Source organism: Rhincodon typus, chromosome 9 (assembly GCF_021869965.1).
Source record: "Rhincodon typus isolate 14 chromosome 9, sRhiTyp1.1, whole genome shotgun sequence".
Lineage (NCBI taxonomy): Eukaryota > Metazoa > Chordata > Chondrichthyes > Orectolobiformes > Rhincodontidae > Rhincodon > Rhincodon typus.
The window spans coordinates 84,991,619-85,006,210 of NC_063340.1; the positions used below are offsets into that span (position 1 = coordinate 84,991,619).

At 42.1% G+C, this 14,592-nt stretch overlaps 1 protein-coding gene across 1 annotated transcript in view; it reads right to left on the reverse strand.

Annotated features, from left to right (window-relative positions):
• The window catches only part of LOC109924162 (NHS-like protein 1), a 242,639-nt gene extending 229,650 nt beyond the window's left edge, over positions 1-12,989 (reverse strand). The window contains exon 1 of the mRNA XM_048601060.1: positions 12,408-12,989. Coding sequence (XP_048457017.1) covers positions 12,408-12,807 — 400 coding nt within the window. The 5' untranslated portion in view covers positions 12,808-12,989. The remainder of the gene's footprint in view (positions 1-12,407) is intronic.
• Between the last annotated feature and the right edge of the window lie 1,603 nt (positions 12,990-14,592).

Below are 14,592 nucleotides of genomic sequence, written 5' to 3' on the forward strand. Positions count from 1 at the left end.
TCTGATTCGATATAAATACGAATAGATGATGTGGTTGTCAGAGGGTGGTACATCAACGGTGAGTAACCCATTCGCTGGGTCCCCAAAGCCTGTAAACAATCCACAAAGCACAAATCAGAAATTTGGTGGAATGTTCTCCACTTGCCTGAATCAATAGAGTTTAACAACATCCAGGACAAAGCGGTGTGCTGCATCACACTTGAATAATACTTCATCCACTACTTCAACATTCACTCCTACTACTACCACCAAGACACAACGGCAGAAATGTGTACCATCTACAAGATGCACTGTAGCAATTTGCCAAGGCCCCTTCAATAGCACCTTCCAAACTTGCGACCGCCTAGAAGGACAAGGGCAGCAGATGCAAGCGAGGACCAGCACATGCAGGTTCCCCTCCAAACCACACACCATTCTGATTTGTAACTACATTATTGTGGCTTCATTGTCACTTGATCAAAAACTTTGGAAATCCCTCCCAAACATATTCCCAATATGGACAACAGTAGTTCAAGGGGGCACAATGTTCTCAAGAGCATTAAGGAATGGGCAGCAAACACTAGCCCAGCCAGTGATGCTCAGTTCCATGAAAGACTGATGGAAAGATGTCTCAGTGAACTGTCAAACAGGCTTGAGGATCTGAACTGCCTCCTCTTGCTGCTATGTTGTCAACAACAGTTTTGGTCTCCTTACTTGAAAAGGGATGTACTTGCACTGGAGAGGGTGCAGAGGAGGTTCACGAGACTGATTCTGGAATTGAGGGGGTTGGTTTATGAAGAGAGATTGAGTAGACTGGGACTGTACTCATTGGAATTTAGAAAAATGAGGGGGGTGCTTATAGAAACAGATAAAATTATGAAGGGATTAAGTAAAATAGAAGCAGGGAGGTTGTTTCCACTAGTGCTTGAAACTAGAACAAGGGGGCAGAGCCTCAAACAAGGGGGAGCAGATTTAGGACTGCATTGAGGAGGAACTTCTTCACTCAAGGGGTTATAAAGATGTGGAATTCCCTGCCAAGCGAAGCAGTTGAAGCTACCTTGGTGAATGTTTCTAAGGCAAAGACAGATAGATTTTTGAACAGCAAAGCAATTACGAGTTATGGTGAGTGGGTGGGTAACTGGAGCGGAGTCCATGTAAAGATCAGCCACAATCTTATTGAATGGCAGAGCAGGCTCAACAGATCAGATAGCCTACTCCTGCTTCATACTTCTTATGTTTTTTTGTAACAACAACTCTTCTTATGCCCACACTTCCACTAGCCATACTCTTTCCCCGCTCTTCCCTGAAGGCAGCAAACCTTCCTGTCAGTTGACAAGATATCTGAGTAGTCATTCTTCTTGGGTGAGTTAGACTATGGCATTGGTGAGTGAGGGTTCAACAAGGATAGATCACAGCAGAGTCTGATCCTACCTATAGTGAATATCTACATACCTTTACAAAGAGGCACCAGAGGGTGACCAGACACATTACTAAATTTACCTCATCACTTTTCTTTGGACGCGGAATGATGCAATATCTGTATCAATATCTGATGCAGACCTGCAACTCAACATAAATCAAGTATTGACTCTGTATTATTGCTGCTGGCCAGGTTGACTTATTTAGTAGCACCCTCAAGTAAGATGGTTGAGACCACAAGTCCACATCTGCATTGAAATGTGTGTGCAGTGTAGTATGAAGCGACTTGAGGCAATGTCTGAAATTTTCTGCTTTTGCCGAGTTCACCAGTTTTGGTGCTACAAGTTTGTGACAAAAACTTCCACAGCTCTTCCCAAAGTGCAAAAAACTCTTCTCCAGGTCAAACAACAAAGCTGAAAACATTGCTGGTGGAGAATGCCTGCCCGATTTGCTTAGCACACTTCAAAAGTATTTAAAAATAATTAAAAGCTTTAGCTTATTGTAGAATTCTCACCTAAAAGCAGATTACCTGATCATTAGTTGAATGCTGTTTGTGGGAACTTACATGCAAAAGTTTGCTTAAGTGCACAAAGTGATTGGATGCCAAAAGTATTTCTTTAGCTGTAAAATGTTTTTGCAAATCTGGAAGTCTTAAGATCATGAAAAGTGTAATAAATAAAGCAAGACTTTTTCTTAGAACATGGCAATGTATCCCACAACACTTCCACATAACTACAAAGCACTTGTCTTTATCTCCGTCCTCCCCATATCTATCCCGATGTAACTGAACAGCATTTAGTATTAACGTACATTATGCCATTTCTTATTTCCATACTCACCTTACAGGAACACTTAACAAAACTGGATTTAAATAAAACTGCACAAGGAGCAGGAGATTGCTATGATCTCACATGGCAGGAGATCAGAAAAACTTCTGGATGGCAACATATGAACATGCCGTCCAATTTGAGACTGTCTCTAGCCTTTACTCTGAGAGATTCAAGGATCCAGCCATTGCAGGAAGCCCTTCAATTTGCAGCACACAGTTTGGAAAGTGCCAGCACCATGCCAATGTCATCCCCAACCAAGGATTCAATTTCAACTAGGTAATTCAATCAGATACATCTCACAACTTGGATTAAGGTCCACAGAAATATTTACCAAACATCAAGATGCAAAACAGGAGAGAAAGCTATAAACATGACCAAAGGGGTCAGATTTAAGGAGCACCTGAAAGAAGGAGAGAAAGAGGAGCACTTCTAGAACCCCTCTAAAACCTCCAGAACAATAGTTGCTCTAGTGTTGCTGAGTCAAAATCCTGGAGCCCTCTCCCTAACAGCATATGGATGACCAAACACTACATGAATACAGCGATTCAAGGCATCACTCACCACCACATCTTCAAGGGCAACTAGGGGCAGGCTATAAATGTTGGCCCAGCCAACAATGCCCACAATCCTGAATTAATAAAATAGAACACTCAGCAGAAGGCAGAGCCACTAATGGTAGAGCGACCACAATGGAAGATATGCAAGAAGCCAGAATTGGCAGCGCACAGAACCTGTGGTGGGATGAAGGCTTGGAGGAACTTAGAGGAAACAGCACTAGTCCCAAATATAAAAACAAATCTTTCACTAAAATCTACCACAGAACAGAGACTGAAATGTTAAGAACACCCTGACTGGGACGACACAGAACGTGACTGGATGAAAGTCATGACACAGGCTTCCTTGGGTAGATCTCTAGCTGCCTCGATGTTTTGTTTTAACAGTGCCCCACTGTATGCTTTGAATGCTTGTTTAAAAATAAACTCCACACGGCCTATTTTTTAAAACTTACTATTATTATTCCCTCAACTCAAAAAGCATCTGTGAGTGTGTTCCCTTTTTGTTTTTCAAAACATTACACAGTTGAAGCCACAATCTAGACTACATCTTGTTAAAGCCTTTTGTCTCCCTTCCCTGTGGGAACCTGAACCATTACACACTGCTCCGAGGCACAAAGTATAAGGCAGGCTAGTTCCCACTGGGTTTAACCCAAATGGAGAGTCCCATCTGTTTGGTAGCATCGGTATTAACACAAGCACGTTTCTGAATCAGAGCAGGCAGAGTGGAAGGAGTGCTACATCTCCAGCAGGATAAGATGGAGAACAAAACTTTTCCTACCACAACAGAAACCATCATTTAAAGCAGAGAGCAAACGTCTGTGGAATTTGTCTTCAATTCAGTAATTCTGTGTGAGGATTTTATACCATACCTAAAGACCCCATCCCACCCTGCCATCTCTTTCACGGTCGTTTCTACATTCTGCACTAACCCTCACCACCCCACAGCCTGACAACGACTCCCTGACCCCAGAAGGCCCAGTTCATGCTCTCCAATGCTCCCTCCGATGATGGAATTAATTTGCGATCTCAACACTTTGCAAGCAGAAAAAGTGGGATGCTCATGAGGTAGATAGTACAATATTCATCCATTAGAGCTCACAATCAAATTATTTTTTGTCACAACAACTGGTATTTCTACAGCACCTTCAAGGCAGTAAATAAAGTCCTGAGGCATTTTACAGAAATGTTATGTCAAAAAAAAATTTGACACCAAGCCACGTTCGGAAATACCTGCATGGATGCATATTCCCAAGATGGATATTAGATGGCGCTTCAAATGAGACAGAAGTAAAGAGCCCAAGGGGTTTCAGGAGATGAGAGATGGCAAACCCTCAGGACTCCCACAGTACTGCACTGCCTACCCATGCCAGTCTGGATTTTATGTTCAACTCTTTGAAGGGGGATTTGAATCCACAATCTTTTGACTCATGGTTGAGTGCATCATGGTTGGCCCTTACTTTAAATTCCATGCACAACATGGGCCACCTCTTCCATGCTCATCTATTTCCAATACATCAAATCATAACATGAATCATTAGAATGAAGGTGGCGGCACAGGGAGTAAACAAGCAGACAAACTAAGCCTCAGAAAAAACCGCAAGGACACAAAAAAGGGATCCGGAAAAGGTGCTGAGATAAACAATGAGTGGCGTTGTGGTTCAGAGTCCCTAGGAGACAAATTTTAACAAAAAAAAAGAGATCAATGACCAGCCCTTAACACTGCTCTCTCATTCGTAATTAATGAAATCTATGGGCTGTCCAGCTGCTCACAATGGCAAGGACTTGCAACATACAGTAAGTAGGTCTACACGTTGAAGAACATATTTGATCTCCGTCTTGTTATTTTCGTAATCTCATTGAAACATTGCAGAAGTCTTACAGGGTTCATCAGAGTAGCTATAGGAAGGATTGTGTCTGTCCATCTGTCCAGAATCAGGGAACATGGTTTCAGAATAAGAGGGAAGCCATTTAGGACTAAGACAAGGAAGAATTTCTTCTCCCAGACAGTTACGAATCTTCAGAATTCTCAGCTTCAGAGGGCTGTGCAGACTCAATCACTGAGTACATTTGTGAGACAAGTCAATTGAATTCTAGCTTTAAAAACATCAAGGAATAAGGTGAACGTGCAGGTAAATGATGTCAAGGTAGAAGATCAGCCTTGATTTAGATGAATAACTGAACAAGGTCAAGGGACTGAACAGCCTATCCCTGCTTTTATCTCATCTTGACTCAAGTGCTGAAAATACCTCAGGATGATACATCCGCTTGAAAACTCTTTGCAGTACAAAGCAGACAGGCTAAAGACAAGTGATCATGTGGATAGAATCACAAAGTCATAAAATAATGGGCATCTTACGGGTAGCAATTTAATTGAGGCATTGGGTAGAAACAATATATCACAACAACACAGTATGTTATAGCTTTACGTGAAATTATTCAGAATGGGAGGTTGTCATTCGGCCCATCTTATCAATATTAACTCTTTGAAAGAGCTACCTAGTTAATTTCACATCCCTACTCAATCCCGGAGCCCCGTATAAGTATTTATCCCTTTCTCTTTCAAAGTAACCATTCAATCTGCTTTCAGCATCATGTGCCAAAAAAAAAAAATCGCAACCTGCTCAGTAACACAAAAGTTTCAATTTCCCCTCTGAATTTTAAAAAAAAAATCTTAAATCTGTGTCCTCCGCCTACCAAAAGAACAGTATCTCAGCTACATTTTCAAATGCCCTGAATTTTTACATTAAGCATAGGACCCCAGATTTGAACTCACCACACAACTTGCTGGCCAAGTCCCACAGTTATGCATAGGAAGTCTCAGAGGAGCCGCAAGTATCAGTTTCAGCACAACAACATAAATCATTTATCCCTGCAATTACTGTCAAATTTAAATAAAAGAAATAGCATGCAGCTAATTGTGAAGAAAACTCACATCCTGCACAGAGTTGTACAGTTAGCAGGCACAGATTTACAGTTAGCAGGCACAGATTTACAGTTAGCAAGGGCCAGGAAATAATTTGCAGCCTGTACATGGTGACACTAACCCCTCAATTTTCTTTACAGCAGAGATCACACTTCAAATGTATTCTGTTGAAAGAAAAGCAGATGCACATCTATATTTTGCTTTCAAGGACTCCAGGATGTCCCAAAGTTCTTTACAAGCAACGAAGTATTTTCTGTAATGTAGGAACTGTTGTAATGTTGGAAGCTTGGCGGCCAATTTGGAAGAAATAAGAATAAATACTTGCATCTGCATAGTGGTCTACATGGCTACCACACACCTCAGTGAATGCCATGAATTAAACACTTTTGACTAGTCATTTTAATGCTGACAGAAGCCACATTGCCACAATAAGATCCTACAAATAACAATGTGATAATGATCAGATAATCTCTCTTTTGGCGATCATGATTAAGATAAGTATTAATTAAGATACTGGGTAAACTCCAATGCTCTTCTTGTCCTCAGATCTTTCACGTGCACCCAAGGGGGAAGACAGGTCCTTAGTTTAAGGTCTCATCCAAAAGACAACACCTAAGACAGTGTGGCACCCAATCAGTACTACACTGGCCTACTGGCATTGAAGTTTCTATTCAAATCCTGCACTAAGACTTGAATCTAGCACTTTGTGACTCAGAGACCAAAATGCAATCAACCACGGCTGGAAAGTCAAACACCCACTTACAGAAAGGTCTTAGACACCACATAATAAATGACCAGATTACCTTAGACTTTCTTAAAGAACAGATGTTGGTTGAGATACAAAGATTAGCCAGAGTGCTGGTGACAATGACCCTCCTCCTTTTCAAAGCAGTATCAACAAGAGGGGAAAAAGAATGCACAAGCAAAAAAGGTGCTTCGCAATTTTACTTTCTTAAAAATTCATGATGGTGAGGTACCGATGTTGGACTGAGGTAGATAAAGTCAGAAGTCACACGACACTAGCATTTGTCCAACAGGTTTATTTGAAGAAGCAGCGCTATGAAAGCTTGTGATTTTGAACGAACCCGTTGGATAATAACCTAGTGTCATGCAACTTCTGACTTTAAAATTCATGAGATGCATGCATTACTATCTGGGCTAGCATTTATTGTCTCTTGCTAATTGCCTTGCTGGAGGTGTTGGTGAGCTGGTTACTTGTATCACAGTAGCCCTAGCGGTGTAAATAACACCTTTAGTGCTGTAGAGGATTTTGCCAGTGACAGAAGAAGAACAGTATTATGATTCCAACTGATGTCAATGCTGGACAAATCAGATCCCAGAGTGGAACTTGGCTCAATAGATTGTATATCACCCAGAGATAGCAAGAACTGCAGATGCTGCCTTTCTGAAGAAGGGTCCCCACCGAAAACGTCAACTCTTCTGCTCCTCTGATGCTGGCAGACCTGCTGTGTTCCTCCAGTTTGACACTGTAATGTCAATAGATTGTACTTTTTTCTGGTTTAGTTACTATGGTGGTTTGTCACTAAACATGTTCATACAAGGCTATCATTTTTTTTGGAGAGAAAAAAAGAGAGAAAAAAACCAAACTACACATATATGAAACAGTTTAGAAAGGTTTTAACAAATCATCAAAAAAAAACAAAGATTCAACCGTTTTCCCTGCAATATTCTTTGAAGATTATCAAACCTGGTGAAGTGCCACTCCTATTTTAACGTTAAGATTTCTGTTTATTTGGCTCTTTTCAGTTTATATGGTCTAGATTTATTTTCAGTTCTCAGAACCTGGAGATTTCTCCCAACTGAAGACCATCAGTGTGGAGATTTCCACAAACTAATCCATATTTCTGCTGTTATCAAACTATTCTGCCAATCTGAAACTGAATCTTCTCAAATTACTAGTGGCCCTTCGCTTCTCGCTTTTCTGTGTGCCATTGCAAATACAATCAACTAACTCCACAGATACCTTGCTAAGCACTCAAGTTACATGTTTTGTTCAAAATTATGTAATTAGTTCACGGTTTTAAATTAATTCCTAACCTCAAAGTTGCCTTCTCAGAACTGTATTATGTGCCTTTATTACAGCAGCGTTATACATCCAAGGCAGGATGGTGCACAGCTTACAGGGAACTTGCAGGTGGTGGTCTAACTGCTCCCATGCAGCTGCTGCCTTTATCCTTCCAGGTATACAGGTTATAGGCTTGGAAGGTGCTGTGTGAGTTGCTACAATGCATCATGCAGGTGGTACACACTGCTACCACTAAGAGTGTCTGCAGGGAAGGGGTGTGGATGATGGAGGAGGTAGATGGAGTGCCAATTAAGTGGGCACTCTTGGCCCTGGACGGTGTTGAGTGTTACTGGAGTCGCACTTGTCGAGGGGAAACGGAGAGTAATCCATCACAATCCTTATTTGAGCCTCAATGGTGGGCAAGCATTGAGGATACTCTCAAAAGAGTAGTTTAGATAGGCAAATCTTAAATCAGAATTTGTTCCCACCTCAGTGATACTGCCCTCCTTTAAACGAAAGCTGTTAAGTTTTGGGATTGCTTGATATCTCATGTTTGAGCAATGCCAAAAATAATTTAGCAATTAATCCTAAGGGCCAATTAGTCATTTGTGGGGCTCTAGGAGAAAGTATAAGTGAGTGAAGCCAACTGGACAGTTCTTTCAAAGGGCAGCCAAATGGCCTTCCATGTTGTGTCATATTAAGGCATTCTTATTTTCTGTTCTGCTGCAGGAGAGCTGTTTTGGGTTCATTCCTACATCAGGAACGAGGTCCAATAGGGAATTCAATAAATAGGCAAACAACAGGAATTGTCAGTGTTGGCCATATGTCTCATTTTCTGGGTACAGTTGGCACCTCTCAGTGCTAATGGCTCTGCGCAGATTGGATGTTAAAATCAATTATTGGTTACCAATAATCCAATTATTAATTGCAATTATTTGCTCTCTCATTATTCCCATTCTTTCTCTGTTGCCATTCAATGTCTTACTTTTGTCATTAAATCTGCTTCCCCACCAATGCTGCATGAAAACAATTCTCATTTCCCTGCTGGTGTTTTAATCATAAATCTACCGCTGCTGATCGTTGACCCTTCTGCCCTTGGAACTATTTTCCCTTCATTTACTGTATCAAGCCCCTCATCATTTAGAACAGGTCTATTAAACCTTCCTTTCTCTGCTGTAAGGGGAACAGGCTCCATTTCTATTGTCTCTTCACGTAACTGAAGTCTCTCTTCCCAGGCATTTGCAAGTCAGGCACTTAAAGTCAAGACGACTGCAGGTAACCCTGAATTTAACAGAATGAAAACTTCCTGATGCCACATAGATCCAACAGACATTAGGTCAAAGACGTTTGAATGAATAACACATCATGCAAAGAGAAATGTAGTTTCAAAGTAGGATTTATAATTTAGTTTATACCGCAACACTCAAATAGAAGAGTTAAAGGGGGGAGCCCTGATGCTTCATCCAGGCTCAACACCGTTATGAATCCCAGCCTTAAAGCACAAACATTTGCATGGAGGTGTTGCTGAGTAGTAGGTGTTCACAGTGCTTTCTCCTACGTAAACATACTTAGCAAAACATTACAGCTCTTTATGCCTCCCCCAATAAGACTACACACACACACACACACACCTGACTGCTTAGCACCCAGTAGGCATGTCTCACAGTGCCCACTGACACACCTCCCTAGCATTGATAGAGGACTGGCTGACTAGCAGAAGGCAGAGAGTGGGAATGAAAGGGTCCTTTTCACGTTGGCAGCCAGGGACTAGTGGAGCTCCTCAGGGGTCATGGTTGGGACCACAACTTTACACATAATGGTATTCATTAGCAATCTGGATGAAGGAACTGAAGGCATTGTTGCTAAATATGCAGATGACACAATGATCAATGGTAGCGTTGAGGAAGCAGGGAGCAAGTGGACAGGCTAAGACAGCGGGCAAAGTAGTGGCAGATGGAATACAATGTGGAAAAGTGAGGATAGCACTTTGGTAGGCTGAAATCGATGTGTAGACTATTTTTTAAATAGGAAAAGCTTTGGAATCTGAGAGTCCTAGGTCAGGATTCTCCGAAGGTTAGCATGCTGGTTCAGTTGGCAGTAAGGAAGGCAAATGCAATGTTAGCATTCATTTCATTAGCTCCAATACAAGAACAGGGGCTGTATAAGGCTCTGGCCCGACCTTATTTGGAATACTGTGAGCAGTTTTGGGCCCCATATCTAAAGAAGGATGTGTTGGAAGGTGTCCAGAGAGGTTTACGAGAACGATCCCAAGTATGAAGGGTTTGTCATATGAGGAGCGGTTGAGGGCTCTGCGTCTGTACTCTATGGAGTTTAGACGTTGAGGGCGAATCTCATTGAAACTAACAGGATTCTGGAGAGGCCTGGATAGAGTAAACATGGAGAACACACTTTCACTAACAGAAGGTCAAAAATCACACGACACCAGGTTATAATCCAACAGATTTATTTGAAGACACAAGCTTTCGGAGTCTCACTCCTTCTTCAGGTGTCAGTGCCACATCATGACTAATAGGAGAGATTAGCATCCAAAGAAACAGCCTTAGAGTGAAGAGACAACCCTTTAGAACAGAGATGAGGGGAATTTCTTCAGCCAGAGGGTAGTGAATCTGTGGAACTCATTGTTGCAGAGGGCTGTGGAAGTCAAGTCATTGAGTGTATTTAAGACAGAGACAGGCAGGTTCTTGAATTAGTAAGGGGATCAAGGGTTACAGGAGAATGGGATTGAGAAACCTATCAGCCATGATTGAATGGTGAAGCAGACTCAAATGGGCCAAATGGCATAATTTTGCTTCTGTATCATATCCGGGGCAGGGGGTTGATGGTCTCCTCTGCACCTAGCATCCAACACAAACCCCTCCACCTAGCACCAAAAACAGGACCCCTTTTCGACCTAGCACTTTCCACAAGCACCGAACTCCACCTGGCATCAAACACATATCCCAAACACTCAGATAACAAGGTGTAGAGCTGGATGAACACAGCAGGCCAAGCAGCATCAGAGGAGCAAACACTCAATAAGGTTGAACACATGTACTCACTGTGTCTTTCTGTAATTTTGCTTCTTGCAAGATTTTCCTCATTGTACTGCCAACAAAGTCACTCCAACTATGGGACTGTTATTAACTGTATCTTAAGTTACTCAAAACTCTCCCTCACATTTCCAACAGCAAAATGAACAATTGTACAGTGTACGTAGGTTATCTGTGGCAATTTAATAAAGCCATGCCCAATCTCCATTGACTACAATCCCAGAGACAATATCGAACCATTCTCGATACTTGATTAGTTAAGGTTTTTGGAATGAAATAATAAAATCAAACTATGCAGAAATTAAACTTCCAAAGATGTATGGAGAAAAGTGAAAAGAAAAATTACTTATTTGTTCTCTTCTGCTTTTTCCTCTTCTATTCTGACGGCTTTTGTGTCCTTGAAACATCCTCCAAGTACCAGTTACCCTCAGATGGCGCATCCCAAGTTTAGCCTCAATGAATGTTGGCAGGTTATTTGGCATGGCGAAGCATCACAGACGCAAAACCGGTTTCTTGCATTTATGTACAATCAAAGCCAAAAAAACTTTTGGCTAATTCGGTCCAGCGTGACTTCACAAGGGTGATGGCAGCAGAAACCTTTTGGGCCTCAGAGGCAACAAAACTTTCTGGGATTCCTCTACACAGAGCATCACCATGGAACCAAGGCTGAATGGCCTCCTTCCATGCTGTACCACATCTACAACCTACAATGCACCAAGGCCAAAGCTGGAACTGGTCTGGGTTGACCAACTTTCTCCTGGATGCTTTAGCTGTACAGTTGACTAACACTTACTAAGCCAATGTAATATTAATTTCAATGGCTTAATAAAAAAAATTATACACTGAATTCTGACAGCAATTATTCAGGAACATTTTTAATCTACTGAGTACTTGAGAAAGTGACAAAATAACGAAAAACTTACAAGGGAAACAGTGGTTAAAGAAAAACACGACATAAATATCACCTTTATGTCAAAACATTTGGGTGGAAAAAAAACAATAAATCTAAAATTATATATTATTTAGTGCAATAAACATAGGCTGCAACCAAAGGAACCAAAGATCACAACATCAAAATTACAGCTTTGTTGCTCAACAAAAATATGCTTAAAAATAGTAAGCAAGTCTACTCTGGATGTAGGCTGCATCAAGGCCATTCCCAACAAACTAAACAGCCAAATTAAAAATGCAATGTGTACTTTTAAAATTCCCAGCACAAAAACAGAGCTTGATGATATCCTTGGATATCCATCATTTCTCTCAAACAGGTATAATTTAAACAATAACAGAGGCGTCAACACCCGCCTCCCTCCCCATTCTAATCCACAGTCAGAAGAAAATTGTCTGATATGAATTTTTAAAATATGATCAGCCCTCTACTGAAGTTCCCTATCTCGTGTGTTTATAGTTAAACGTGTTTACTGTTAAACATGTTTCAGTGAAGTAACTGCCTGTAAAAGGGACAATATGCTAAATAACAAAGTGCTAGAAATGGCCAAGAATGTAGAAAGCTGAATGAAACTTTCTTTTAAAAAAAAAGCATACACACGCACGCAGGCGAAACTGAAGGGAAAGGGGCCACACGGTTAGAAGCAGATGTAGCAGTTTGTTTTCTACACTTACGGACGGCGACTTTCTTAGCGTCGAGGCGGAGGGTGCGGTGTTGCAGGCTGTGCAGCCGGTTGTGGAGGTGGCTACAGCGAACACACAGCGAGTTCGCCTCCAGCTCCAGCTCCTGGAAGATGCCGGTAGCCAGGCGGCTGAGGTCGGCCAGCTGCCGGAGCAGGGAGGCAAGTGTGTGGCCGCACACGTCCTGCAGGCTCTCGAAGAGGAACGCACTGGGCGGCGGGGGCTCCTGCTCCAGCTTCTTCTTCCTCCTTCTCCTCCTCTTCCTCCTCTGCAGCCCGTGTCCATCCTCCTCTACCCCTTCCTCATCCTCACCATCTTCCCAAACTCTTCCAAACTCCTCAGTGCTCAACCTAGACACCAGCTGGGGCGCCACGATCCTCTTATAGAACGGCATCTTCCGAAAAACTTTCCTTAACTTGCTAATTTAATTTTTTTTTCTTTAAAGATGAATTGGGCAACTCCAACTTTCCAATACAACTCTCTCCACAGGGTCATCCGCCATATTTTTGGGTTCAATATTGCAGAGTCAAGGGAGGACTAAAACCCATACAAACTGAGAGAAAACTCCAGTCAACGAACTGCCAGGGACATAGAAAGGAGGGACTGAGAGCTACACAAAACCAGGAACAGCAACAACCTGAACTCCAACACAGTGAGGCAGAGGGCCACTGGGAAAACCAGGAATAGCAGCAACCTGCACTTCAACATGAGGATTGGACTGTCACTTGAAAAACCGGAATAACAACAAATGCTACATTTGAATAGTTATTCTAATGCAGAAGATTCCTGAAGGCAACTTTTAACTTGGGTTGGGAGGGGAGAAAATAGACCAAAAGGATAAAGCAAAGATACTTTGCCATGCCACATGAGCTTGCAGAGGTGACCAAACAATTATTATTGTTTGGGAAATATTAAAATCAAAGAATCCCAACAGTGTGGAAGCAGGCCATTCAACCCATCGACTCCACACCGACCCTCTGAAGAGCATCCCACCCAGATCCACCTCATCCCTGGAACCTTGCATTTCCCATGGCTAATCCACCTAGCCCACATGTCCTTGGACATTAAGGACAAATTAGTACGGCCAATCCACCTAACCTGCATATCTTTAGACTGTGGGAGGAAACCGGAACACCCAGAGAAAACCCATGCAGACACAGGGAGAATGTGCATACTCCACACAGTCACCTGAGTGTGGAATTGAACTTGGGTCCCTGGCGCTGCGAGGCAGCAATGCTAACCACTAACAAAAAAAAGAGAAAGAGGGGTGAAGGCTTTGGGGAAGAGACATATTGGCAATAGGATCAATGTGGCTAAAGACTTTATCAACAATTGTGGGATAAAAAGAAGTGACTCACATTAAAACATTGTCAGAGGATCAAAGAATGAGAAAGGTGATTCAATAGTGGAGGTAGTTGAAGACAAAGAAATTAGGCGTTTACAAACAAGAGTTCGAAGTTTAAATGCATGGGATGTCAGAGAACCAAAGCATATCAATGAGAATGGATGTGATGGACAAGTGGACAATTCAGGATGAGGCTGGACATTACAAGGTGAGGTAACTGAGTTTCGCCAAACTGGAATTTAAGGAAAGTGGATATAGAGTCGTAGAGTTGCACAGCATAGAAACAGACCCTTCGGTCTAACTCATCCATGCTGACCATGTACACCAAAGTAATCTGGTCCCATTTTCCAGCATTTGGCCCATATTCCTCTAAACTCTTCCTATTCATATACCCATCCAGATGCCTTTTAAATGTTGTAATTGTACCAGCCTCCACCACTTCCTCTGGCAGCTCATTCCACACATGCATCATCTTCTGCATTAAAAAGGTGCTCCCTAGGTCCCTTTTAAATCTTTCCCGTCTCACCTTAAACCTATGCCCTATAGTTTTGGACTCCCCTACTCTGAGGAAAAGACCTTGGCTATTCACCCTATCCATGCTCCTCATGATTTTATAAACATCTATAAGGTCACCCTTCAGCATCTGACCCTCCAGGAAAAATAGCCTGAGTCTATTCTGCCTCTCCCGATAGCTCAACCCTGGCAACATCCTTGTAAATCTTTTCTGAACCCTTTCAAGTTTCACAACATCCTTCCTATAGCAGGGAGACCAGAACTACACACAGTATTTCAAAAGTGGCTTAACCAATGTCCTGTACAGCCGCAACATGACCT